At 42.6% G+C, this 27,850-nt stretch overlaps 1 protein-coding gene across 1 annotated transcript in view; it reads right to left on the minus strand.

Annotated features, from left to right (window-relative positions):
• Window positions 1–13,204, minus strand: part of Rtn4 (reticulon 4) — a 54,191-nt gene extending 40,987 nt beyond the window's left edge. The window contains 3 exon segments of the mRNA XM_028891560.2: window positions 462–518; window positions 12,433–12,594; window positions 12,597–13,204. Coding sequence (XP_028747393.1) covers window positions 462–518; window positions 12,433–12,594; window positions 12,597–12,945 — 568 coding nt within the window. The 5' untranslated portion in view covers window positions 12,946–13,204.
• Between the last annotated feature and the right edge of the window lie 14,646 nt (window positions 13,205–27,850).

The raw sequence follows: 27,850 nt of genomic DNA on the forward strand, positions 1-27,850 counted from the left end.
TGCAGAGACATAAATCAAATCTGAAAAAAACTTCAGGTGTTACTAACTGAAAAAAAACTATTTTTAACTAGTTTAAAGAGAAGATTTAATGAGTAAACAGCTGTATACTCAACAGGGTACAAGATTATCAAAGGCCAGAGACAGGCATTCCTTTATATAAAAGCCTGTGGCTATACAAAGGCAAACTATTTGAAGAAAATGAATCGTTATTATGTAAATATAAATCAAGGGTCCAAGAATTCCTTAAATAATTCCAATTATGAATCAAACCTTGCCCATGCCTCCCTTGGATGTAGCATATAAAATGCAAATTTAGGGTTTTTTGTTTTATTTTGTTTTGTTTTTCAGTAAAAATGACATTCTTGGACCGGTGCTAATTTTCAGTAAATCCAAAGTACTCTGTTGAGTTAACACTAGAGTGACAGAATACACAGAGACAAAGGCTGGCAGAAAGAACTTGCCTGTAGAGGAGGGTATCACAGGCTCAGATGCAGCAGGAAGAGCAAAAAGGGTCTCATCTGAAAAACAAACAGAATACGACCTCAGCAGAAATACAAGCAGGCTGGAGGAGTGAAGGGGAGAGACTGAGCAAGGGGTAGTTCATGATGAGTCAACCATATTTTTAGAGAAAAGGCTAAGTAAGGTAGAAAAGAAGTTAGAAAAAGTAGCTAACCCTCACATATGACTAAGTGTTAGCCATTTTTTAAGAGGCAGTAACAGCATGTTTATACTGAATTTTTTTTTTTTTTGGTTTTTCGAGACAGGGTTTCTCTGCGTAGCTTTGCGCCTTTCCTGGAGCTCACTTGGTAGCCCAGGCTGGCCTCGAACTCAGAGATCCGCCTGGCTCTGCCTCCCGAATGCTGGGATTAAAGGTGTGCGCCACCACCGCCCGGCCAACATACTGAATTTTAACCAAAGCTGTTTTCCACACAGTAATATCACTTAAAATACTGCATCCAAGGTTTTTATTTACATTTGCAGTTAGGTAAATTGTCTTGTCCTACTCCAATCAAAAGTTAAAAAGATTAAGTATGATAAAAAATTAATAACTATTTCATTTAATCCTTTGTTCCCAGCCTAAGTTCCATTTACGAGAACACTTTCTGAAAATTATGTATTTTCTCTTACATTCTTAAAGGTAACTGTACTGTGCTGAAGACAGTCATGAGCCATTCTCCAAATGACACTCGGGAACAAATTCATCAAGCCCCCTCTTACTATCATTAGTTATGTTCTCATTTGTTTTATGTACTTTATACCCTAGAACTCACTTTACTTACAACCCTATTGTCATAATGGTGGTAACAGATTCCTTTTAAATAAAAATTAAACAAAAAAGAAACTTACTCAAGTATTCATAACTAGCATAAGACACTTAATTTAGTTCCAGTGTTTCCTACATGAAATATAGCAATGTTTGTGCCCTTCCCACATTCCTGTATTGAATTTTTAACTCCTACATTAGATGTTCAGATAGAGCTTTGGGGAGGTTAGATGAGGTCCTAAAAGTGAGGCTCTGGTCCAATGTGATTATTGCCAGATACCAGAGAAGCATGCACACAAGGAGACAGAAACTACCAAGTAAAAAAAGGCTGCCTCACAATAAAATCTACTGAACTGAATCTTCTCAGTCTCAAGCATTGTGAGAAATGCCTGTTGTTTAAGCTACCCATTTTACATTTTGTACTAAGTAGACAACACACTATGTATTAGAATGTTAACCTTGTATGTATGATACCAGTTTGTACCTATGGTTTGAAAGTTCAGAAAATTGAAGATCTTCTGTTTTATACTAGGAAGGACTTTAGCTAGCACAGGACTACTTGGAACAACTCAAGGCATAACAGGAAAGCTTTTCTTCTGCAAAGAGGAACCAACAAATTTGGAAAGATACTTCTACCAGGAAATACAAGAGACAAGGCTGATTAAAACAGATAAAAGTAAGAAAGATGTATATAGCTAACACGAATACGGACTTGTCTTCCAAGTCCCCTTGATAAACAGGGGATAGCTAACTTTATAATGTCAAATAAATTGTGACTGAATCCCCACAGGGCACAAGGTCATACTTAAAAGTTTTCTTAGATGAAATAATGGGGGGGGGGGAATAGGTTTAAAGGGGTCTCCGTAAGCCAGGCATGGCAATCCCCACCTATTCAGGTACCTTACATGGGAATTTCACAAGTTCAAGATTAGCTTCAACAGCTAGACACAGGTCACAAACAAAAGTATAGTCACAACAAATGAAAACCAGTGAATTAAGAGTCTCCCGTAACACAGGAAGACAGCAGTGCCAACAGGCACACACTTCACAGAGCTGGCTTGCTGTGCGACTCTCCTAGTTTCATTTCTGTTGATAAAATTCCCTGAGAGAAAGCAACTTGGGGGAGAAGGGATTTATTTTCTCTTACAATTCCAGGTTGCAGTTCATAATGTAGCAAAGTCACAGCAGGAATTTCAAACGGCTAGTCACACCACACCCAGTCAAGAGCAAAGAGATGAATGTGCACGTGCTTGCTTGCACTCAGCTCCATTCTGCCACTCTAGGCAACAGTGCACCCTACAAGAGGCCCTCCCACATCAGTTAACTAAGACAGTCCTGTACAGACACACCCACAACCCAACCTACTGTAGAGAGCCCTGCTGAAGGCTCTCTTGCCAGGCGACTCTAGGCTGTGTCAAGATGACAAGGATATCATCACAGTGATAAGAGGTCAATTATGTAATCTCTCATTTTTCAGCTAAGACAATACTTTGTAAATCTGTTTTTTAAAAAACAGATTTGGGATCAAAGGACAGAACCAAAGTATTCATTTAGATGGAACAATTTAAAAGAACAATTTTTTAACAAAATGGTGCCTTCTACACAATACAGTTGGAAGTCACTGATTCAAAAGCTACTCTACTCGGAAAGTGAGCTAACATATACTATTGTTAAAACTAGAGACAAAACAAACTAATTTAAAATCATGCCAAATTTTTTTCAAGGGTTTCTTAAAATGCATCTTATTTTTATCTAGTACCAGAATCTTTCTCAAAGAAAAACTTGGCATTTGGCCAAGTAACCAAGGTTTTTAAGTTGGTATTTCAAATCATTAATTTTAAAAAGGAAACAAAATCCTCATTGTCCAAAGTGGGAATTCATCCAGGACTGATCACAAAATAAGTTTTGTGTTTTTAAACATGCTTTGTGGGAGGGAGGGGGTACCACTTGGGTCTTCAAGAACAGGCTGCCAGTTTCCGACTAAAGCAATGGTGGACTATGGGTAGAGACAATGTGTTCAAATCTCAGGTCTACTATGTCCATGTGTGGCCCGGGAGGTTCTTTCCCAGCTTTCCTCATCAGTCCCTCCCTTGTAAAACAACATATTAGTGTCTATCTCAAATTCCTGTAGAAGGGAACAGATGTCATTTTCTGTAAAAGATCCTCACTTTTGCAAATGAATGACTATAATTAGGGAGACTATGTTAAGTAAAAAAAAAAAAATGTTAACACTGCATTTCTGAGGAAGTTTACAGATACACTAATTAAGCTTATAAAAAGGGGCAAACAGCTCCTTTTCTGAAAACTATTCAGTGACAAACTTCACTGAATGAAACAAACGCTAACCATTCGTGTGTAAGTCTGTAATCCCAGGAGAGCAGGAGCAAGCTCTAACCCCAAAAAAATTAAATTAAAAAAAAATTAAATTTCAAAACATTTATTTCATTTGTGCTACTGTGAACACAACATACATGTATCTCATTATTATACATAAAGACAACTATATTCATATGAAATGTTATTTTAAAATATGCTAAAGAGAAAAACCACAACTTTTCTGGTAAATCTTTCCATTCTGCTGCCATCAAATTAATTTTCCTTAAAAAAAGTTACATATTCTCTTGGTTAAAAACATTTAAAAGCTCCAGTTGTCCACTGTGTACCAAACCCTTGGATAAGACAAGATCCTCTGTAATACACCCCCAAACAATGGTCCCGATTTACCCCAGTTCTTCCAGGATCACCTGTGCTGGCCCAACTGAACTCTCCCTAGTGTATCTGAATGTCGCACCATGAAACCTGAATCACAGCCAGAAATCCTAATTACCTGTCACTCCAATCAGCATTCACTTCCCTCTACCCCTAGACGGAACAGGAAAAGAGAAACACCAGTCACTTGACTTTACGTTTTCTTAGAGGAATCCAAGTCTGCACACCCTTCATTAGTGCCTTCTGAATGTTGTGCACTCACAAGATCAGTTTCACAATGGAAGTCTACTAAGGAGATTTGCTTTTTAAATCCATTACTTTGAAAAGTAAAAAGTCAGTGTTTAATGTATTACTGTAATTTGTTATCTAATTTAAAATGTTTCACTACAATCTCACCAATGTCCACACAACTCAAATACTGAGCATCCTTTGACATGCTCATTTTAAAGATTTGCCAAAAATATAATTGATATTTTTAAAAATTTATCTAATTATAAAACTAATTTTAAATCATAAAATAGCTTCTACCTCTAGTTATAAGAGTAACTACAATAACTTAAGTAAAATATGGCAAAATATATGAAGCAACTGTCTTGAGACACTGGACAACAGGCCATCTTGGGACACTTATAAAACACTCCCTGGCTCACAACTCCAGGAGGAACTCAAGAACACCACAGCCCTGTCCCATTAGGAAGGCCAAAAGATTCTCTGCACTAGAAAGGCAGGCTAACATACAAAGGAAAAGCTTCACAGCGAATGCCCTAGGGTTCCCTTTAAACTACTGTGAAGGCTACACTGCCCATGCACAAAACTCAACAAGGGGTAGTCCAGAGTCAGTCACCTAAAAGAATACTGTGTAGGTCAGACAATGCTGAAAACTCCAACACAAAATACACAACTCAACTCAGAACTGGGCACACACTCTAGAAAGACAGTGAACTTACCAAGGATTCAAGACAGATACAAAGATCACACACAAAACTCAAACTGCATTTCCATATTCTAGGGACAAAAGGGGGAAAAAAACCACTTGAGACAGGGTCTCATGATGTAGTTCTAGCTATCCTGGAACTCAGGATGTAGCCGAGGCTGGCCTTGAACTCGGAGATCTGCCTGTCTCTGCCTCCTGAGTACTAGGATTAAAAGCACCGTTATACCTGGCTTGGGGGAAAAAATTAAGTACTATTTTATAACAGCAATAAAGACCTAAAATGCGGGGCTGGAAAGATGGCTCAGTGATTAAGAGCACTGACTGCTCTTCCAGAGGACCTAGGTTCAAGTCCCAGCACCCACATGGTAGCTCACAACTGACAGTAACTCGATCTGACATCTTCACACAGACATACATGCAGCAAAACACCAATGCAAATAAAATAAAATAAATTATAAAAAAAAAGGAAGTTAGAGGTCTATTAGTAAGGATGTATAAGAAAGGAGGGTCTCACCCTAAATTGCACAAGAAATAAAATTTTTAAAAAAAAGAGAGACCAAAAATGCTTAGGCACAAATCTAACAAGAGATATACTAAATTTCTAACCTGTAATTGACATGTCAATGTTCACTAATTCAATCAGGAAATAGTTCTCTACAGGTTTCTTGGGATTTCACACATTTTAAGAATGGAAAGTCGCCTGGTTGTGGTGTCACACACCTTTAATCCCTGCACTCAAGTGGAGCTCTGAGTTCCAACCCAGCCTAGTCTACAGAGCTGGTTCAAGGACAGCCAGGGTTACACAAGGAAACCCAGTCTCAGCAGGGCAGTGGTGGCGCACGTCTTTAATCCCAGCACTTGAGAGGCAGAGGCAGGAGGATCTCTGTGAGTTTGAGGCCAGCCTGTTCTACAGACCTAAACCTACACAGAGAAACCCTGTCTCTAAAAACAAAAATAACAACAAAAAACTGTCTCAAAAAAACTAAAAATAAAGAGTGGAAACACACACACACACACACACACACACACACACACGAATAAAGGTTTAAAAAGTAAAATCATACATCACAAAAATTTAATTTTACAAGTCTACACATTAATAAAAACCTTGTTTGTGGAAAAATACATATTACCAATTCTAAATTATCAATTGTCTAAGATTAAAACATAAATATGATATGATATAACCTAGTAAAAAAAATCTAACAACAAAATGTTTTAAATCAGTAAAAAAAATCACACATACATAAATATCCAAGAAAAGTTCTGGAAAAATCCTATCACAGACTATTTTGTTTAAAAGTTATAGTAATTAAAACTACTTTGTTGTTTATAGCAAAAACAGCAGAACAGAGGATATTTTCATTAACAGTAGTTCAGACAGATAATGCAAAGAATAGAGTTGGTCAATCATGAAAATTATCACTACCTCACACTCAAGAACACACTAAGAAGCAAATAAATTAAAGAATATTAAAATAAAATCATAAAAGCACTAACAGTAAAAAAAAATTCTAAATTTTCTAAAGATAGCACAGTTCAATGACTTTTATGACTCACAATATTTTTTTTAAAAAAATGAAGAAATGGCCCAGCAGTTAAGAGCACTGGTGGCTCTTTCAAAGGATTATATAGGCATTTGATTCCCAGCACCAACATGGCAGCCCACAAGTGTCTGTTAAACTCCAATTTCAAGGGCTCCCATAGCCTCTTCTGGCCTCTGTACATCCAAGTTATACAAATACACACAGGCAAAACAACTATATATATAAAACTTTGTAAAAAAAAATTTAAGCTAGCCTATGATAAGCTCAAATGATCCTGCACCCATAAAATCAAACTAAAAAAGGCGGTGGTTAGAAAAAAAACATTTTGGTACCCTAAGCCTATACAAAATACTTACAAATGTAAACTTTAATAACTTGGTAAAACATTTACCAGTTTACCAGTGTACTGTGTTGATAAAGGCTAAAAAACTGGTACTTTCCAGGCTCTGCTGACTCCCCATGGGAGGCCTTGCCTTAGAGGAGGTGGGAATGGGGTAGTGGGTTGGGGGAGGAAGGCTGAGGGGGCGGGAGGAGAGGGAGGATGGAGGAGAGGGGGATCCGTGATTAGTATGTAAAATGAATAGAAAATTTCTTAAGAAAAAAAAAGACTATAGCAAATTGAAAAAAAAAAATGCTGGCTGGCCTCTACATACAAAAGCTTAATCCAAATCTGATTTTGTTCCCAATATTAGGAATTATCAAATAAACATCTCAGATGTTGACCTAAAAAAAAAGGAAAACCTGGTACTTTAACACAATGCAACTGGAAACATAGGCTAACACCTCTCTGTAGGGCAATTCATCAGCATCCAACATTGTTAAGTACCAGTCCCCTTTGAACTAGAAATTTAACTTGAATGGGTTTATTCCACAACCCTACAGTGCATACATCAGCATTTATCTCCGAGGAAATAATATGCAAAGGTGTTCACAGCAACCCTGTTTGCTAATTTACGTAACTACCAGAACAGAAGCGATGGAATACAGCAGTCCCTCTTAGTCATAAGATTCCTGTTACCAATGCTAGTGGACCTGAGAGTGCAATAGCATTCAACTCTATATACACTATTCTTTTCCTACACCACATCTATACATATGATGAAGTTTACTTTATACATACATCAGGCAAGGAAAGAGATGGACAATAACTAGTAACAGCTATCTATATGAATGTGGCCTCTGCTGTTCTCCAACTATCTTTTGGTGCTTTCACCATTACGCTTTCCAGAAATGCCAGTACCACTCTCTTGCACCTTGGGGCTGTTATTAAGTGAAGTGAGGGTTATAAATTCTCCATCAACCATAAAGTATATACCTAGATAACCAGTGGACTCTTGAAAGGACAGTATAAATTCTAAATAAACTGATTTTCCCTACATACACTTACGGTAAATTTTTATGTTTTCATCAAGGGAAGCAATTTTATAACTTTGCCAATCTCACTTAAGACGCATTTGAACACAAGCTCATTTGAAACCACTAGTTTATCTGCTAAGTTAAGGAGGCATCTAAGAGACAAACTGGGAGATACCACACACAGCACAGATATGCTGGGCAAAGGGATAATGATATACCGGGAGAAGGAAGGGGATGGCACAAGATTTTATCACCCTAATCAGATCAACACACAATTTAAAACTCATGGGTTATTTTTGAAATAATGGACTCTTTCCATTTACTACTTTTGACATCAAGTAATTAATTTCATGAAAAGTGAAAACAGAGATGAAAGGACTACTGTGCTGTATTATCTATGGGATTCTCTGCAGCTATTGCCTTTTTTACTGAGATGTGGGAGAGTGGTGTTTGTTTTTTCAATGCTGGAAACCAAACCCCTGCCCTAGTATCCTTGAGGCAATTCTCTACAACTGAGCCGTGTGCCCAGAACCTCTGCAGATGCTTTGGTAAAGTCAAAAAGATAACACACATATGAATGCTTCTCCATAGAAGAACTCAATTGTCCAGACAGATACCCAAGAAACTTCTAACAGAGGTACAATCTGCAATAGTTCAACTTAGAAAAGCTGGTGAAGGGGTTGGGAGTTTACTCAGTGGTAGAGCTTTTTCATAGCAAGTGAAAGGCCCTGGGTTCAGTCCTCAACTCCAAAGAGGAAAACAATAGCAAAGAAAAGCTGGGGGAAAGATACTTCTTTGTCATTACTTTAGTACTGTTTGCAATTATTTTGTATGTGTACCCAAAAATACGTATTTCACTCATACAAAAACAGTTTGTTTTTTTTTTAAGATTTATGGAAGAGGGTGCCAGATCTCATTACAGATGGTTGTGAGCCACCATGTGGGTGCTGGGAATTGAACTCAGGTCCTCTGGAAGAGCAGTCGGTGCTCTTAACCTCTGAGCCATCTCTCCAGCCCCCAAAAACAGCTTTTAAAAAAGAAAAATACTGTAGAAAGCTTGGTTCCCATGTGACTAAGTCAGTAGATAATGGAACCTTTAGGAAAGTGAGGATCACGGCTAGAGACCTGTCTGCCCAACCCGGTAAAATTCCACCTACTCAAGGGATGGGACAGGAGGATCCCAAATCACACAATAAATTAATATATTATATTAATATTATAAGTGGGGAAGCTGGAGAATGGCTCAGTAGTGGCTTCATTATTGAACATGAGGCCATAGAGTGAATAACCTTTGTCAAAGAGACCAGCCTACTGGGAAGTGGTTCTAATTTGGAGTACTACATCCAGGAAGCATGAAGGAAGTAGTTCTAGTGGAACCTGAGTTCTTACAAGATGATGGTCATAAAAGGCCGCTTCCTGTCCCACCATGGAATTGTGGTCCTCCAGTATGGGATCTCACCACTGTAATAACACCTACCATAAGGATTTTACCACAGTCAAGCTAATGGCAATGCATCCTTAACTAGAAGCTTAACAAATCTCTTGTTCTTAAATTAAACAGCACAGACTAGACACCTTACAACATCTCATTATCAAGCTGAGTATCAACATCAAAAAGACTATACTCAACAATAAAGACACCCTCTTCTCACCTCTGGCACACACAGGCGCGTGCACACGCACACTAATCTTTTTCTTTCTTTTTTTGAAGAACAATTTCAGTTTCATGACATAATAGCAGCTTTGGATGGCAAAACATGAATTAGAGAAGGATATAATAAAATCCAGATTCTCTTAATTTGCATTTAATACCCTTCAGAATTCAAATCCATCTATCGCACTTTCTGCACTCCCATGACCACTAGGAGTCAGCTGAGTCATCTTCTGATGTCTGCACTTCTCTCAGTCAGTCTCTAGCCAGTCTCCTTAGAAAACATGAGCCACTCTTCCAACAGGATGTCACACACTTCTCCAAGAAAAAGGGTCACCAAGTGAAAGGTGCAACTCTCAGTATCAGTTACATTACAATGGAGATACTCTGTGCACAATAGCAATCAAAGTTACACTCACAGGTGCTAGGGATCTGTAGGTCCTCTTCATTTTTGTTTCTCATCTCCTGTCTTTACTCTCACTAATCTCTGAGCCTTCAAAACTACATTTTTGCTCCAAAATCAAAACATAATGCACAGTCCTAAAGTAACTAATTTTTAAGGCATACATTTTACCATGGCCTGAGAGGCTCCTAATTACCTGAATGTAACACATTCCTGCACTCTGCCTTAGATTTTCTTCACTAATGGTACTTGATAAACAGGCTCATTCCTGCCTAGAGGTCTTTTTGCCCCAGGAATCATTTAGAAGTTTTTTCTCTGCAGCTCAAACCTCAGGTTCTTTTTCCTATCACCAAGCAAATTTAAAAAGACCTCACATATTTCAGATACTCTCATTCCTTAAAGCTGTTGTCCCCTCCTCATAACATCACCATTTTTAGTTCTTTTTTTATATGCTTATTATGTGTATTCCTCTCATAAGGGGAGCAAGGGCCTTGCTCACCACCATATCTTAGATGCCTAGAACAGTGCTTAATAAGGTAAATCGTCCTAGGTAATCAATAATAGAGATTAGTAATGGCACTAGCCGAAGAACAATCTCTCCAGTGCATTAAGAAATCTAGATGCACTGAAATGATTATTCATCAATGAACCACATTCACTGGTCAATAAAAGGAATGAAGTTTCCAAATAAATACAACCAGTACAAAATCCAAGCAGGCAATATTCTCTCCTTTGTCTTAGTATTTTACAGTCAAGATTTCAAGAAAATGTTGTTTCCTGAGTTCCCTCAATGATCAAAGGACAGTGCTATTCTCTTGCTTCCATGCAGGAAAAGAAGGTAATTGTAGTTTTGCCAAACATTTCCAGTTTAAGATTTTAACACTTTTTTTTTCAACTTTAGTTTCCCTAAAAAAAAAAAAAAAAAAGTTAAGAAAAATGAAAAGCTAAGGTAGCCTTCACCTTCTAAATTCTTTATTGTACTAACTGTTTTTGAAAAAGTGCCTTGGAGTATGCTCATAATGAATTGTTACCCAGAAACATCCCTATTGGTTCATTTTACCCATTGTGAAAGAGTTCATTGTAACAAAAAAGACAGTGTGAGCTCAGGATGGTTTTTTGTTGTTGTTGTTGTTTTTAGAAATGAACCACCTCCCAAATCTTGCAATGTTGTGAAATTTTCCCAGCAGGCCTTACAATTTTATTACCTTAATAAATTAAATTAAAAGGCCTTTAATTTTTTACCTTAACTTACAAAGAAAGGTCTTACTGCTATCAAGACACTATGTCCCAAAGCAGAGAGATTTTTCCTTACCAAAGTAATTTTCCAAAATCAAAAGGGCAGTAAAACCATGTTCAATATTCCTTAAAAAAATTAAAACATAATGTACAGTATCTTGGAAACTACAGACCTGTATTTTGTCAATCTAAATCATATACTTCCAAAAACTAACACTTCTAACCAACATATGAAACATTTGTCTCAAAACATTTCATTATGTATCAGGATACATCTACCACAAGTTCAAAAACCAATTCCTGATCAGGAATCCACTGGTTCCCCCCACCCCCACCCCTTTTTTTGTTGTTGTTTTTTGGTTTGGGTTTTGGTTTTCGAGACAGGGTTTCTCTGTGTAGCTTTGCGCCTTTTCCTGGAACTCACTCTGTAGACCAGGCTGGCCTCGAACTCACAGTGATCCGCCTGGCTCTGCCTTTCGAGTGCTGGGATTAAGGCGTGCACCACCACCGCCTACCCCTTTTTTAAGGTCAACCATTTTGCCTTTTCGATTGCGATACACTTAGAGAGAGATGGCTTAACATTTGGCAATTTCTTCTACCGTGCAACTGAGGCCCTGGCGAGCTGCGCCCCATCGGAACACAATGCCCAGATCTCGTTTCCCTGGCTCGGTTTGTCTGGTGGAGGAGTCGCCACATTACACACAAATGAGCTGGGCGGTGACAGAACTTCACCAAAAGTCTCTGCTACCCAATTCTCCTGGAACCACGCCACTGGAGGCGCTCTCCCTCACTGCAGTGGGATCACAGAATAGACCTTAGCAGCTCAGCCAGTTCCCCACCAGTAAGAGGGGGAAGGGATTAGCGCAAGGGGTCCCCCGACGCCTGGCAGGAAGGCAGGCCCTCAGAGAAACTGTAGGGTGGCGGGCAAAGGCCCCTCCTTTAAATAAAAGGGTCAGGCGCGACAGCCTTTCCATTCCCACAGCCGAGGCCAGCCCAGCCCAAGGAATCCACAAGCCCGGTTCTCGATGCACACCTAACTGCTGGTAGCGGCTGAGCCTAACTTCGGAAGAGCGATGGAACAGGGAGCAGAAGGCAGAACCAGAGACTTGGCTAGGGTGCACGTGCTCCCCGGAACCCGGACAGACAATGAAGGCACCCACCCGGGCCTCCGTGGCCGCCCCACCCTTCTGCCTGCCTCCCGCCTGCGGGGGCGCCATCGCCCTGCCGCTCGCAGACAAAGCCCCTCGGGTCCCCGGGCAGCCCTGCCCGCGCCCCCCGGGCCAACACACAAAAGAGGGAGGGGCGCGCGGCCGGCGCGCGGGTGACACTCACCCACTGAGCCCGAGCCCCTGCGCTTGGGCGCGGCCGGCGTGGAAGGGGGCGCGGCGGGCTCCGCCAGGGGGCTCGCGCCGGCGGGCGGCGGGGGCGGGGGCCGCGCCGGAGGCTCGTCGTCCTCGGGGAGCTTGGAGGGCAGGACTGCGGCAGGGGCCGGCAGGGCGGCGCGGGCGCCGCGGGGCTCCGCTCCCAGGACGGCTGCCGCTCAGGGGCGGCGGGGGGCGCGGCCGGCAGCGGCCCGCGGGGCGCGGGGGGCACCGAGTCGCTCCCCAAGTCCAGCAGCGGCGCGGCGGCGGGCGGCGCCGGGGCCGCAGACAGCCCGGCCGCCGGCTTCCTCTCCAGCACCTCCAGCTCCTCCAGGTCCTCGTCGTCCTCCTCCTCGTCGTCCTCCTCGTCCTCGTCCTCCTCGTCCTCGGGCTCCCTCACGAACTGGTACTGGAAGGCGGGCGGAGGCCGGGGCGGGCTGTCCGCGGACGAGGAGACCAGGGGCGACTGGTCTAGGTCTTCCATGGCTGGCGGGTCGGAGAGGATGCTGCAGCTGCTGCCGCCGCGGGGCCGCTTCGCCTCCGAGCCGCGGGCGGTTGTGGGGGTTGGGCAGGCCTGACAGGGGCCGGGCGGGCCGAGCCGAGGAACCTGCGGAGGCGACAGCTCCGCGAACAATGAGCCTTCTCCGCCTGTCTCCGCGCCCGAGATGCGCCACCCGCCCTGTCCCCAGTTGCAGCCGCCGCCGCCGCCCAGACGAGCGAAGGAGAGAGGCCAGCAGACTCTCCGCCCAGTTTGGCGTGACTCACCCTCCAGGCGGGGAGGAGGGCTGGCTGGCGCGGGAGACGGAGAGCCAATGGGCTGCGGGGGAGAGAAGATGGACAGCAGACTCGTCCAATAAGACCGGCGGGTGCGGGCGGGGCCTGCCGCACTTCCTCTCCTGCGGGCGACGTTCGGAGGGCGGGTTTCGGAGCTGGGATCCACCCCCACCTCGAGTAGATGCGGAGTCGGGTGGGGTCCTGGCCTTGCCTGCAGCTGGATTTCAGTCTAGGGCACTGCGAAAGGGGGCGGGCTGCAGCCCGGGGCTTTGGAGAGTTTTCCAGCCAGCCAGCGGAAGGGCGTTATCCTGGGGACCTAGGAGTGGAAAGTTTCCTCCCCGAAAAGGAAAACAACAGTGGAGAAAGGGTACTGACAAGACCGAATTAGGCCTTACAGATTTTTAAAATAAAGGCTTATTTTCAGACAAGCTCCCAACTCACAACTACCACCATTTCAAAAGGGAAAAGATAAAAACAAAACACTGCTTTGACAATTTCAAGCTCACTCCCATTCTAAACTGCAGGCCTGGAATGAGATAGGCAAAACAGCTGTGGAAGATTCCCTGGGGCTCTGGGAGTCACTGCTAGAATGCTCTTCTTCCAAAGAGGGCTGCTGGACTCTAAAGTGCTAGGAGAATGAGTCACCCAGAAGGGGCAGAGGGAGGAACGTAGAAATAGATGCCTTGGAAGGCAAAATTGGTTGACTACCCTTCACCTTAGGCTGATGAGTCAACATCTCAGATGAGTCAGGCTTCCGGGAGTTAGGAAGCCCTACACTCACTGGCTTCACATGCTGGAAAAGCATGCCCCATCCCCACCCCACCCCCCATGCACTTTTTTCCAAACCAGCGCTTTAAACGGTTGAAGAACATAGAATTAGCACCCAGAGGTTTTAACTTTCTGGTGCACCTTTCAAAAATAGTGGCTGCATGCCTACTCTGGAGGTCTGGGGAGAGGATTGCCTGTATTCCGATTTTCCTGTCTACATGTGCACTGCCCAGTACTTTAGAGACTGGCTGCTTTAGGTACTGAGCACTGAAATGCCTGAAATGAGGTATGCTGTGTGAATAAAACACACACTGCGTCCCCAGAATTCATAACAAGAAGTGTTATAATCTCTGCTTCACATTGGTTTCATGTTGACATTGATAATATTTTGTATATATAGGGATGAGTACAATATATTATCAATATATTATCAAATTCACTTGTATTCTTTTTGAAGCAGCTTGTAGAAATCTTAAATGCATAGTCTAATGATTAAGAAATGTGATTGTCATGGGGAAATTGTTAGTTCTTTAAGCAAATTCTTAGTCCCAACAAATTAATGTTACCCTAGATTTAAGTATTGAAAAATAATTGGGGGGGAAGAGCTGGAGAAATGGCCTAGCAACACCTTCAGCTCTTTATGGGACCTGAGTCCTGAGTTCTGTTCCCAGCACCCAAGCAGCTCATAATCACTGTAAATTCAGTTACAGGGTCTCCTTCACCCTCTCATGGCCTTCTCTGGAACCTGTACACATATCACACACACACACACACACACACACACACACACCACACACACACACACACACAATCTTTTAAAGATAACAAAAATTTAATGGGGCTGGATAGATGGCTAGTTAAGAGCACTTATTGCTCTTGCAGAAGGCCTGAGTTCAAGTCTCAACACCCACATGGTTATTCCCAACTGTCTATAACTCCAGTTCCAGCATATCCAAAGCCCTCTTTTGACTTCCTCAAGAGCCAGGCACCTGCATGGTACACAAACATACACACAGCATAACATTCATGCACATAAAATAACTCTTTTAAAACCATCTGGCAGTATTCATTCTAGAAGAAGAGAGATATTCCAGCTATAGTGCTGGTCTCTCAAAATGTAAGTTCATCCCAGAGTGTACAGCCAATGTAAATGAGAAATAATGAGTCACCATTGCCTTTTTACATTCATTACACAGCAGAAGTTAATTGAAACATCCATTTTGTGTTTCCATTTTATGTTTTATTGATTCAGACAAGAAGTATGCACTGGGTATGTACTCTTTATCAGCACCAAACAGCACATAGAAAGTGTGTTTATACATTTCCAGTTAAAGGGTCACTGCTCAGAGAAATAGGCCATTCCAGTTCTAGAATAATAATTACTGTTGCACAATGCTTAATTGATACCTAAACTCATGTAGAAGGGCTAAGTTTGCCTTGTAGCATGTATGGATCTTGATGGATATATTCTTCTCTACATATTGGAAGATCTGAACTTTGGAGTGGATTTGCCCATACTAGAAGAAATATGTGAGATGGATTCCTGACAAACCTGTTTCAAGAGCTTTCCGCCCCAGCTCTTTCACCACTAAAAAGGACTGGCCTGTTTTCAAGCATACTACTGAGTTACAATCAATCTTTCTAATGAAAACTACAAAAAACAAAAACCACTGACACGATTTAGTTTTAACAGCTTGCTTCATGGTTTGCCCTACTATTTCACTGTTTTTAGGCTCCATGTAATACAGCATTTCATGAAATGCCATCTTGTGATCCTGGTTACTGTTGACTCAAACTGCATTCATTCACTAATCAGAATGAAAGCAGAAACATGAGCTCAATTTACTCTGCATATTAGTCACACACTGACAATTAGTGTTGGACCTAAAATAAAATTTTAAGTCATGAAAAGAATCCCACCATTCACAATAGCCAGAAAATGGAACCAACTTACATATCTATCAACAGATGAATAGAAAATGTGGAAGAATACCTTCTATGACGAGCAAGGAAGGTGGGTACTTTGCAAACTTCTCTGTGCTCAGTGTTGTGTGTGATAACCAGGAAAACAGCTACTGTCCATGGTGCTCAGACCCATTTTGGACAGACTGGATGACTATTTTGTCTGTCTCCAGCAGACCAGGTGCCCAGTGGTGTACTGCCAGTGGCCCTGGCTGCTGTTGAGGGCTGGAACCACTATTTCAGTGTTACCAGCAGCTATCAGGACAGTACTACCCCAGCGGCTGCTGAAGGTCTGAGTGGTCTGTGTGCCATGCAGAATGGGGGTGTCAGTTGCTATGAAACACAGATGAGTCCAGCAAAGAGGATCTCCCAGCTCTGGATAGTGAAGGCCAGGTCCTTGTTATATTGTAGATGGTCTACAGATGGTAAGAGAAGAAGATCTCAACACTAGTCGTACTGCCTCCATATGCACCCTGGGAAGCTGATCTTGGCATGTTGCTATGTGCAGATCCGAGTAGAAGCCTTCCTGGTCCTGTGGTCCTTCTGGGGGCCCTGAATACAGCTCACCTGAAAAGTTTCCATACCCCAATATTAAGCCTCTCTGCCAGTGCAGTAAATCGGATCAGGTCAAATTAATAAATCTAGATTTAATCTGAGCAGAACATTGCTGGGTAGTCCCAGGGGAAGAGGAGAAACCATGAGCAAAAACTGTAAGGGAAAGTCTATGGGCCAGACCACAAATACCCTTTAGGGATGGAGCTGCTGCTTGGGGGGCTTTCCCAGTGAGGTTTGGAGAGGGCAGCTCCAGGGAACTGCTGCTTCAGGAGAGATCCCTCAATATCCCAGCCTTTTTGGGTTTATATGGACCCAGGTTCAAGTCTGGCTACTTCCTGCTGGTAAGGGACGATGTGGGGAGGGAGAAGTCAGAAGTCAATAAGGTCACACAGCAGAAGGTGTGAATGAAGAAGCATTTGGTTAGCTGCCATCCTGGAGACCTCAGGAACCTGTTTGTTGAGAAGGCAGATTGCTAGAAGAAAAATAGATTATTAACACTGGCCCTATGAAAGGAGCTAGCTGTGGGAAAAAGAATGGAACGGTAATGTGCCCTGGTTGTACAGAAAAGGCAAGGGTGAATTTGCCAGACAAAAGAGGAGATATGCCCTTGAGTCTGGAGAGGTGGTACCAGCACTAATGTTACAGGAGCTTGGGGGGATGGCATGCCAAATCGGGGATGATGTGTTCAGAAGTACATGACCTATCACATCTGCTGTTTCCCCAGAGGTGGGAAATGCCTCTATCCACTTTGTAAAAGTGTCAAAAAGAGTCAGGAGATAATGAAGCTTTTCATGAGCGTGCATGTGGGTAAAATCAACCTGTCAGTACTCTCCTGGTTAGTGTCCTCAGTTAATGCAGGGGATGGCATATCTGGAGGACTCCCTGAGGGTTGGCCTTGGCACAAGTCTGGCAGGAGGGGTGTACCTGTCTAGGGACTGATCCAGAATGTCAGATTTCTTGATACAGTAGTAGAACTCTGTAGCTGGAATTTTCTCCAGTCCTGCCAGGGCCCACAGCCACTCAGACCCAAATAAACACACAGAGGCTTATATTAATTAAAACTGTATGGCCTAATGGCTCAGGTGTCTTGCTAGCTAGATCTTACATCTTAAATTAACCCATTTCTATAAATCTATACTTTGCCATGTGACTCATGGCTTACTGGTATCTTTACATCTTGCTTCTCATGGTGGCAGCTGGCATTGTCCTCTCTCTTCTCCTTTCAACTTCCTCTCTCCAGTCAGAATGTCCGACCTAACCCTATTCTGCCTCACCATTGGCCAAGCAGCTTTATTTATCAACCAATCAGAGCAACACACATTCATAGCATACAGAAAGACATCCCCCATCAGAACTCTTTCCCAGGAACTTGCAGGTGTTTGTAAAATAGCTGGAACAGATTTACATCTTGATGTCATAGCAAGAGACTATGGTTTTGCATTAAAAAGCATGAACATTTTTTCTAGGGCCTGGTTTTAACCTGATGAAACAGAACTTTAAGTCTATACTGAGAGGAAATTTACTGAATGGAAGTGGTTGAGTGAATGAAGGAAGAGGAGGGAGGAACAGAGTTGTACTGCAAGCAGCAGGAAAATGTAAAGGAATTCAGCTACTATACATAAAAGGTCAAGTGATGGCTTAAGAAGTCTTGGTGATATTTTAGCTTTTGTATCTATATTAGCTGGTTCCTACAATGATTTTCTTGTATACTGTGTGTGCTTCTAAGAACTGCTAACAGTGTATTTATGTAAAATACCTATCAAGCATCCAAGGCCAAATGATCTCCTGAACTAAAGTAACACCCTTATGGAAACAAGGCCTGTCTTTTAGGTCAGGCCAATAGCTTTATTTCTTGTACAATTTAAGCTGAGACCTTCCTTTCTTATACAACCTTACTAACTTTATAGACTCCTAACTTCTTACCTAACTACGTCTAGGAATATAGACTAAGCACATAAATCCCCTTTCTTGATATACCAACCAATCATTAGCTCTCAGTTGACCTCCTCCTTTACCACTCCCTTTTTGGGTTGTAAAAGAAAGTCTGATGGTCACTCCATGAGGAAAACTCTTTATCTACCTTTATGATCCTGGAAGAATTCAAGCCTGGTGACCTTGCTTGGCCAGAGGATTGCTATTGCTTGGTTTTATAACTGAATACCTGAGAGATGAGGGAGCTGAGAGGTATAAGGAGACTTAGAGGAGGATTTGGGGGAGAACTTGAAGATGAGACAGAGAAGAAAAAAAGAGAATGGAAGAACTAGATGGGTAAGAACTGGAAAGTAATGAACTAGGATAGGAAGGAATTAGATTGAAGGGCTAGAAGAGAATACTAGAGGAACAAGATGGAAGATGAGGAAGAGCCAGATGGGGAAGAACAAGATGAGGAAGACCCAGATGAGAGAGAAGGAGATGAGAGAGGAGCTAAGATGGAAAAGAACTAGATGGATGAGAACCCAGATGGGGCAGAACTAAGATGAGAGAATTAAGATAGAACATAGAGGGGTCAGCAGATAATTGTAGAGAGGTATCAGGCAAGAAAGGAGGTAGGCATGAGAGCCGAATGGAAGCTGTGTAGAGAGAGAACTGACACAGAATAATAAAGTGTATGGACTAAGGAGTTTCATGTACGTAGACTCATTTCTTATCATCAAAGATTATCAGCTGGTTGTAGGTTCTTCCCAGACCCCGGGAGGGGACTATCAAGGAGCAGGACCCTCATAATCTTTGTTAGAGTTGAACATGCTTGCAGGCTTCTATACCTTTTCTAATGCTAACTTGTCTCTAAAAGCTGGGACCAGTAAAATCCACAGAAATTAAAGAACTTCTGAAAACTGTAGTCAGTGCTCTATCAGTTTATAAGTACCCTAGTCACCAAATGCCATCGGATCTGAGGAGGCTAAGTAAGAAGTGAGACAGCTTTCCAGCTACCAAGGGCAGATATCGCAGGTTTCTCTGTGGTCACTGGGGACAGAAGTCCCTGAGGCAGTAACCATCTCCAGCTGCCAAACCTAGAAGGTCTGACAGACTTTCCTGTGGGGTAGGAATTTGGGGAGAGTGTCCTACCTTAATTTGGCAAAGTGGGACAATCGATCCCTCAGTGTCCTGTCGTCTGGTCTGGGCAGGGTCTTGACACCAACTTAAAGCACAAAGCAATTTCCTGATGCATGGCTTCTGAAGCAGGCTCAGCTGAACCAGTTGACGCCTACGGATATGTGTCATGGTCCCCTGCAGGTCTGACGCCAGCTTTACTCCTCGGTTTCTCACTTGTCCTTCTCCCCAGGCTTCCTCTTTCACCCTCCCTTCTCTCCTCCCCTTTCCTGCCCCTCTGTCTCTCATCCCCTAAGGCCTCCCTCTTCTCTACAACTCTCTTCCATCCTCTTCATACACACAGGAACTAGCTGTACGGGAAATTGTCATTTTAAAAGCTTTCTGTCATTCCTGGGAAATGTATTTGTTCATAAACAAAATATGTCTTTGTTTCAGTGTAAAAAAAGGAAGAAAATGTGACATATATATCCATATACACAATGGAATTTATGTAGCTGTAAAGAAAAATGAAATTATGACACTTGCAGGGAAACAGATGGGACTGGACATTGTTATATTAAGTGAAATAAGCCAGACTCAGAAAACAAACATTGTGTCTTCTCTCTCAAACATGGAACCTAAGTCCAAAGTTCTATGCATGTTTGAGGCATATTTATTGGTCATAAAAGTACTTATGAAGGGAGGAAGAAATCTTAAAGAAGGTGGGAAAAGCAATGACAATAGAACACACATAAGAATAGAGAAGGATAGCCTCCTTGGGATGGAGGAGGAGGTGCAGGGAACAAGCAAGAACATAGTATAATGACACAAAGATGTGGAGATGCCATGGTGAAACTAGTACTTTGTATGCTAACCTAAAAAATCGTAAAACTGTAAAATTATAAAGCTCCTAACAAGCAAGTAAAAATCATAATGAAAACAGAATCTAAGGGCTGGGGCTATAGTTCAGTTGGAAGAGCACTTCCTAGCCTGCATAGAGCCCTGGGTTTTAGCCTTCCCACTCCATGAACTGGGGGTGGTGGCACCCAGCTATAATCCCAGCAATGGAGAATGAAGACAGGAAAATCATTACTTGAAGGTCATCCTCTGCTACATAGAAAGTTCAGAGCCAGCCTGGATGGCAAGAGGTCCTGTACCAGAGAAAACAGAAGGAAAGCCAAGGGAGAAAGGAGAAAGATAATCTTTTTCCCTTAATTTCCATGGTGCCTCTCAGCATTATTACTGCATCTCCTCGCAGTTTCAATATGCATTATTTCTCTTGTGAAATGTATTTTTATCTAACAAAAAGTTATGTTGAAGCCCGCAAAAAAAAAAATTCATGTAGCAACATGAATTCAAACTAAAATATACCTATACCATTTTAGACAAATAAAAAGGAGTCTTTTTAAGACTTCCTAAGAAAGAGTGAAAGCGCCGGGCGATGGTGGCGCACGCCTTTAATCCCAGCACTTGGGAGGCAGAGCCAGGTGGATCTCTGTGAGTTCGAGGCCAGCCTGGACTACCAAGTGAGTCCCAGGAAAGGCGCAAAGCTACACAGAGAAACCCTGTCTCGAAAAACAAAACAAAAAAAAAAAGAAAGAGTGAAAACTGGGTGTGGTGGAATACAGCTGTAATCCTAGCACAGGAGAGGCTGAGGCAGGAGGATGAAAAGGTTGAGAATTAGTCTCAGAAAACAAAGCAAAAAAAGAGGAAGTTGGGGAGGAAGAGAGGAAGGAATCCACAAGATAACTCACTCAAGAATATAACCTGGCTACCTAACACCTGACATCTGAAGTTGTTTTAGAGAAATAGAGCCAAATTCTCACTATCTTTAGGATAAATATTCATTTATTCAACAGTGTGTTGGGTAGCAAGGTGTGCTGTTGTATACTTGTGATTCCAACAGAGGCAGGACAATTAGGAGTTCAAGGTCATCCTTGACTACATAGTGAGTTAGAGGCCAGCCTGGGCTACATAGGCATCTATCTTAACACCTCACGACCTAAATTTATGATCTAGGCTCTGTTTTATAACAAATTAATAAAAAACCTTTGTTAATGTTAAAGAATACATCATTTTACTCTCTCTCTCTCTCTCTCTCTCTCTTCTTCTCTCTCTCTCTCTCTCTCTCTCTCTCTCTCTCTCTCTCTCTCTGTGTGTGTGTGTGTGTGTGTGTGTGTGGTGTGTGTACAAAACAGGATTTCAAGAGAGGTACATAAAAGATACTCTACCTTTCAAGGTAGAGAAGGGCACACAGACATCTACGGAAGAAGGAATATTAGTTACAATCGCAGGAAGGAGTGAAACTATAGCAAAACTTCAAGGCATAGGAAGATGGCTAGCTAGTACAGGTGAGAGAGACAGATATGATTGAAGATAGATTAGGAAAGCATTTAGATGTCAAAGAAGGCATTCAAATGCCATAACACAGAATAAAAGAATTATTTTTAAAGGGCTGCAAAGGTCTTTAAGCAAAATGGTAAAATGACCTGGTTTGTAATTTAGTAACACTGATAAAGGATGAATTGTGGGTGCTAGAGTAAGGAAGCAAATATTAAAGATGCAGTTGTAATATTTGGAATAAGTGTTCCATAGCTTTATGTAGATGCTGTGGTTTAAGTGAAAGATAATTACCATCAGGCAAAAGTTGATAAGAATCTAGCCTAATAACATAGGAAATGAGAGGAGATGAATTTGAAAAACAATTAAGAAGATGAATTCACAGAACTTTGTGACAAATAGAATGGAGGTTTGATAGAATAGATGATTCTAAGACTCATGCTTGGGTGACCAGATACGAAGTCAGGAGAGGTGGTGCATCCAGAGCCACACTGGAGAGAAAACAGCTCTAAGCATCAGGTGCAGTCGACTTGAGTTGACTGCAGAACAGTGGCTGGGTGGGGAAGACCGCTTGCTGTGCCTGCAGAAGACCTGAGTCAGAATCCCCAGCAGCCAGGAACAAAGCGAGGTAACCCCAGCCCTGCCAGGGAATCAGTGCTGAAGACGGGATTGCTTGAGCTTCCTGACCTCCAGCCTAGTCCCCAAACAGTCCTATCTCAAGGGAGTAAGGAGAAAGTGATAGAGGAGGACACCTGACGTGCTCCGTGGGGCTCTGAATGTGCACACAGGCACACACTGCATAACCACATATACACACCAAAGAGAAGAAAGAGAGGGAAGGGGGAGAGAAGGGAGAAAGGATGGGCCAGAAAGCAATTTAAAAATAGATCAGATTTAGTATAGGGGTTTATTCTGGAAAGCAGGTACCTAAATCTGTGAATTAGTTTTCATGAGTCAAAGTTTAGAAACAAATATTGGCTTAGGAAGGATGGCTAAGAAGGTTAATAGATACTTTCTGTTACCCGTAGGAAAAACAGACAAGAATGGAGCGATCAAAAACATCAGGATGAATTCTTACAGTGTTACTTCAATCTTTACTTTTCTGAGCAAAATATACCAAAAAAAAAAAAAAAAAAAAAAAAGTTTCCCCTCCACAGGTTCAGTACTTAAAGAAATAGTTTATTTATCTTAAATATAAAACTCAAAACTAAGCAATATTATTTCAGTAAGTGCTCAGTATATTTAATACTAAGTACTCTACTGTTGCGGGATATTTTAAGATGTGCTACGTTCGTTTATGCTGTGGAATAAATAGGAGGAAAATTCTAGATCAAGGAGTGAGAAAAGGAGGAGAGGAGGACATCAGGGGCCAGCCACCCAGTCACACAGCCACCCAGTCACACAGCCAACCATGGAGTAAGAAGGAAAGAAAGATATATAGGATAAAGAAAGGTAAAAAGCCCAGAGGCAAAACATAGTTAAAGACAAACAGTATAATTTAAGTTAGAAAAGCTGGCTAGAAACAAGTCAAGCTAAGTCCAGGCATTCATAAGTAAGAATAAGTCTGTATTTATTTGGGAGTCTGGTGGCAGGCCCCCAAAGAGTTAAAAAAAAAAAAAAGTAACTACACTCTACCGCATAGGGACAGCACCAATAACAAGCCTACAGATAACCCTTAAACTCACAGTAAGGTGGTAGCTCCAACTTCTTAGCCAAAAAGTAGAGTTAACCACCTGAACTTTGGCTTCTTCCTATAAGCATCCACTATGAAGATGCTAAAGAAATGGCTGAGAGGACTAGGGTAGAGCTCAGCAGTAGAGATGGCCTAGCTATACTGGTTAGTTTTTGCTAACTTGACAAAGACTAAAATCTCCTGGGAAGAGTGACCCTCAGTTCAGGAATTGCCTTTACCATGCTGGTCCATGGGCATGTGTGGGAGCATTTTCTGGATTGCTGAATTGTGGAGGGTTCATCTCACTATGGTCATGCCGCGCCTGGGCAGGTGATCCTGGGTGTGTACGCCAGTAAGTCGCATTTTCCAGTGGTCTCTGTTTTAGTTCCTGCTTCAGGGTTTCTGCCTGTTTGAGATCCTGCCCTAACTTCCTTGATGATGGACCACAGTTGGAATGTGTAAGCCAACCCTTTCTCCTCCACTTGGTTTTGGCCAGTGTTTCATCATAGAACAAAAACAAACTATACTAGTAGGCTGTTACTGTGAAGAATCTGACCACATTGTCTGTTGGAGGAGTGTGGAAAGCTTTTGAACTCTGGACTAGAGAAGTGGTTGGATACCATAAGCAGAGCCCAAGGGCTGTTCTAGTGTAAGACCGGAGTGCTGACAGCAGTGCAGAGCATGGAGGCCCAAGGCCAAGGTTCAGAGCAGAGAGAGGACTTAACAGCATCAGGGCTAGAGGCCATCCCTGTGACAATTTGGCAAAGAATCTGCCTGTCTTCTGCTTGTGTCTTAAGAACTTGCCTGAGGCTAAATAAAAAAGAAATGGATTAATTTCTTTGGCAAAGGAAATCTCAAGACAATATATTAAGCCTGGGGTATGGTTGTTATTAATAGCTTATGCAAATTCACAGTGAAAAAGAGCAAGTGGGATAGAGAGAAATACAAATATACAGTCGGAGGAGTTAATGTTACAGCCAAAGTATGTGCTGAGAGGGAGGCTGTAGTTAAGGAGGTAAGTGTAAAGTTGTTCAGGAGAGGCCTCCTACTCTGAACTGGAACAAGGGGAAAGGTGTCCAAGGGCGAGACCCTTCCCAGCTAAGAGAACCTAAGGAGAACTCCAAGAAATCAATTACAAACAAAACAAAAAGCAAAAGCTGCTGTCTATGAGATCCAAGGGGACAAAAGCCCTTCCCTAACTGTCAGCTGAACTTGGCACGTCATCCATGTGGTACTGTGTTCGGACTCATGAGAAGATGCAAGAGTGAGAAGTTCCTGGATTCTTTCTCCACAGTTTCAGAGAGCTATTGATGCCAGGCACCACTAGAGTCAGTGTGAAAAGAAGGCCCTGAGAGGCCATTTATGAAGCTGTGAAAATGAAGCTAGGGTTGTGGTAGAGATGCCAAGATGTTGGAGATGCCAGAACCATAAGACATCTGCCAAGGAGAGCTGCACACAGGGAGAGATATAAATTGTAGGCAGCAAGCCAGGGGGTAATGGTGCACACCTTTGATCCTAGCACTCGGGAGGCAGAGGCAGGAGGATCTCTGTGAGTTCAAGGCCAGCCTGGTCTGCAGAGTGAGATCCAGGACAGGCTTCAAAGCTTCACAGAGAAACCCTGTCTCGAAACCAACCAACCAACCAAAACCAACCAACATTGTAAGCAGCAAATCTTAAGGGGTGGGGCCCCTGAAGCCCTGTGGTCTGGGACATGGAGCTGCAGGATCTGGAATTTACCCTGCTGGGTTTCAGTCATGCTTTGGCTCAGTATTTCCTCACTATACTCTGACTCCTCTCTTTGGAACGAGGATGCATACTGTGTGCCATTGTATGTTGGAAGAATATAATTTGAGTTTTTTTTTAATTTATAGGGGATTAAAGTTAACAGATTGATTCTCAAGAGAGACTCTAGACTTTCAAACAGTGGTGAGACTATGAAAGGCTGGGACTTTTAAATTTGGAGTAAATGCATTTTGCATGATAATATATCCATGAGCCTACGGAGGTCATAGAATAGAACGTGGTGGCTTAAATGAGAATGTCCCCCATAGGATCAGGTCCACAGCTGGTGGCACTGTTTGGGGAGATTGTGGTGGGTGCAGCCATGCTTGAGGAAGTGCTTTACTGGGGCAGGTCACTGAGCCTTCCCTGGCTTCCAGTTTGCTGACTCTGTTGCATATTTAGGGTTAAAGACATGCTGTCTTGACAGGCGGTGGTGGCGCACGCCTTTAACCCCAGCACTTGAAGGCAGAGAGAGACAGGAGGATCTCAGTGATTTCAAGGCCAACCTGGTCTACAAAGTGAGTTCCAGGACAGCCAGGACTGTTACACAGAGAAAACCGGTCTCAAAAAAAAAATGTGCTGTCTCAGCATCCTGTTCCAGCTGCCTGTCGGCACACCTTCTCTGCCATTATGGGCTTACCCTCTGGAAACGTAAGCCCAATAATTGTTTTCTTCTGTAAGTTGCCTTTGGTTATGGTGTTTTATCACAGCAACAGAAAAGTAATTAATACAGCAGCCCTGCATTCAAACCACAGCAGTCTCACCCACAAAAAGAAATGGCTGATAGAAATGCTCCATTAAATTTTAAAACTAGACAAATGACACATTATATTTTTATATACATTTTTAAAGAAGCACTCACATCTGGTAGTAACCACCAGATGTCTAATTGAATTTAAGGCCACTCAACAGTGAGGAACCTGCCTGACTCCACTTTGAAGGCAGGAGCCATTATGCTGTATTTTTAGAAATAAGTTTCTATTACTGTGAGAGTTGAGTTGCTCTCTGTTTCAGGGAACCTGACCTTCCCCAACCCATGACCTTGATTTGTTTTTGAGAATTCCCTGCCCCTCCCTGGCCCCTCCCTAATCACATGATGAGTGACCACATGATTTTTTTTAGGGTTTTTTTTTGTGTTTCCTTATCGCCCCATTGTCTTCCTTCTGTAATTCTACCATGATTTTACTCCTTAAAAAGGGCCGAGAGATGGATTCAGGGCTGCTCTCTTTAACCCAACTTAGGAGGCCGTCACTGGCCAGATTTTGGGTGCATCCCAATAAAAATCAAGCTTGCTTCATATTTGGCTCAAATTGTGGTGGTGGTCTTATTCTTTTTTAATATTCTGACCTGCCCCTTGGAAACCAATGTTAGTATTCTGGCCTGCTCCTTGGCACCACCCTGATGTAAAAGCCTCATTTTTAAGAAAAAACCCTTCTCTCTCTCTCTCTCTCTCTCTCTCTCTCTCTCTCTCTCTCTCTCTCTCTCTCTCTCTCTCCTGCTTTTCCTCCCACGAGGTGTGCACCCTCGACCCCTCTCTCTCTCTTCCTCTCTCTTCTCTCCCTCTTTCCTATCTTCTCTTGGTCTCTCTATTATAATAAACCATTTCTGCACAGATACAGTGTCTGTGTCATGGATGACCGTCTGCCGCTGCCACCCCTCTGCCATGCCCACATGGCGTGGGTCACCCACCAGCCCGCAGCTGCATCTGTCCAGCATGCCAGCATGTTTCCCTGCACACGTGGGATACCCTCGGGGGTCCCCTGTGCATATATCATAACATTCTTGCTGTTGGGATTAACAGGAGGGAAAACATGCCTGAAACAGGAAATTCAGCTTCCTGAGGCTGGTGAGGTCATGGATCTTAGAAAACAATCAACTACAGTCACTTTCTAGACCAGCACAAGTCCTGCTACATTCTAAACCGTGTCCTCACACACACAGAGAAGAGTAGCCTCCATCCCTCATCAAAGAAGCCTCTCTTTACAGCAAACGGAGACATCAGAGAAAACCACAACTGGATACAATACAGAGATCAATGGATCATGGGGTTCCCAACCTCAGTTGATACATCCATAGCTCAGGGATCATCTAGGAAGAGAGGACTCAAAATTATTAGAGCCAGAATGCCAGGAAGTCTGCTGTGAAACAGTCTCCCCTAGAAATGGCTCCATAAATCAGACCTGAACAATAGCAATATCAATAGATATGCTAACACAAAATGGGGACAGTCTCATGGGATCCTTCCCACACCTGGGCAAGAAACTACAGACAGCTGATGACTACTGAGAGAGGGAGAGTTAACCTTACCCAGAAATGAGCCCCCTCATTTGTCAGTCAACAGAATGACAAGCCCTGAAACTATATACACATAAACAACAAAAATGGACTCAGCAGGTGGCATTCACATATTTGTGCATAGATATACATACATTGTATATATGTAACAATAATGATCAGGAAAAAGAGTCCATCAATTTGAGGGAAGGCATGGAAAGAACTGGAGGGA

The sequence above is a fragment of the Peromyscus leucopus genome, chromosome 10, assembly GCF_004664715.2.
Source record: "Peromyscus leucopus breed LL Stock chromosome 10, UCI_PerLeu_2.1, whole genome shotgun sequence".
NCBI classification, from domain to species: Eukaryota; Metazoa; Chordata; class Mammalia; order Rodentia; family Cricetidae; genus Peromyscus; species Peromyscus leucopus.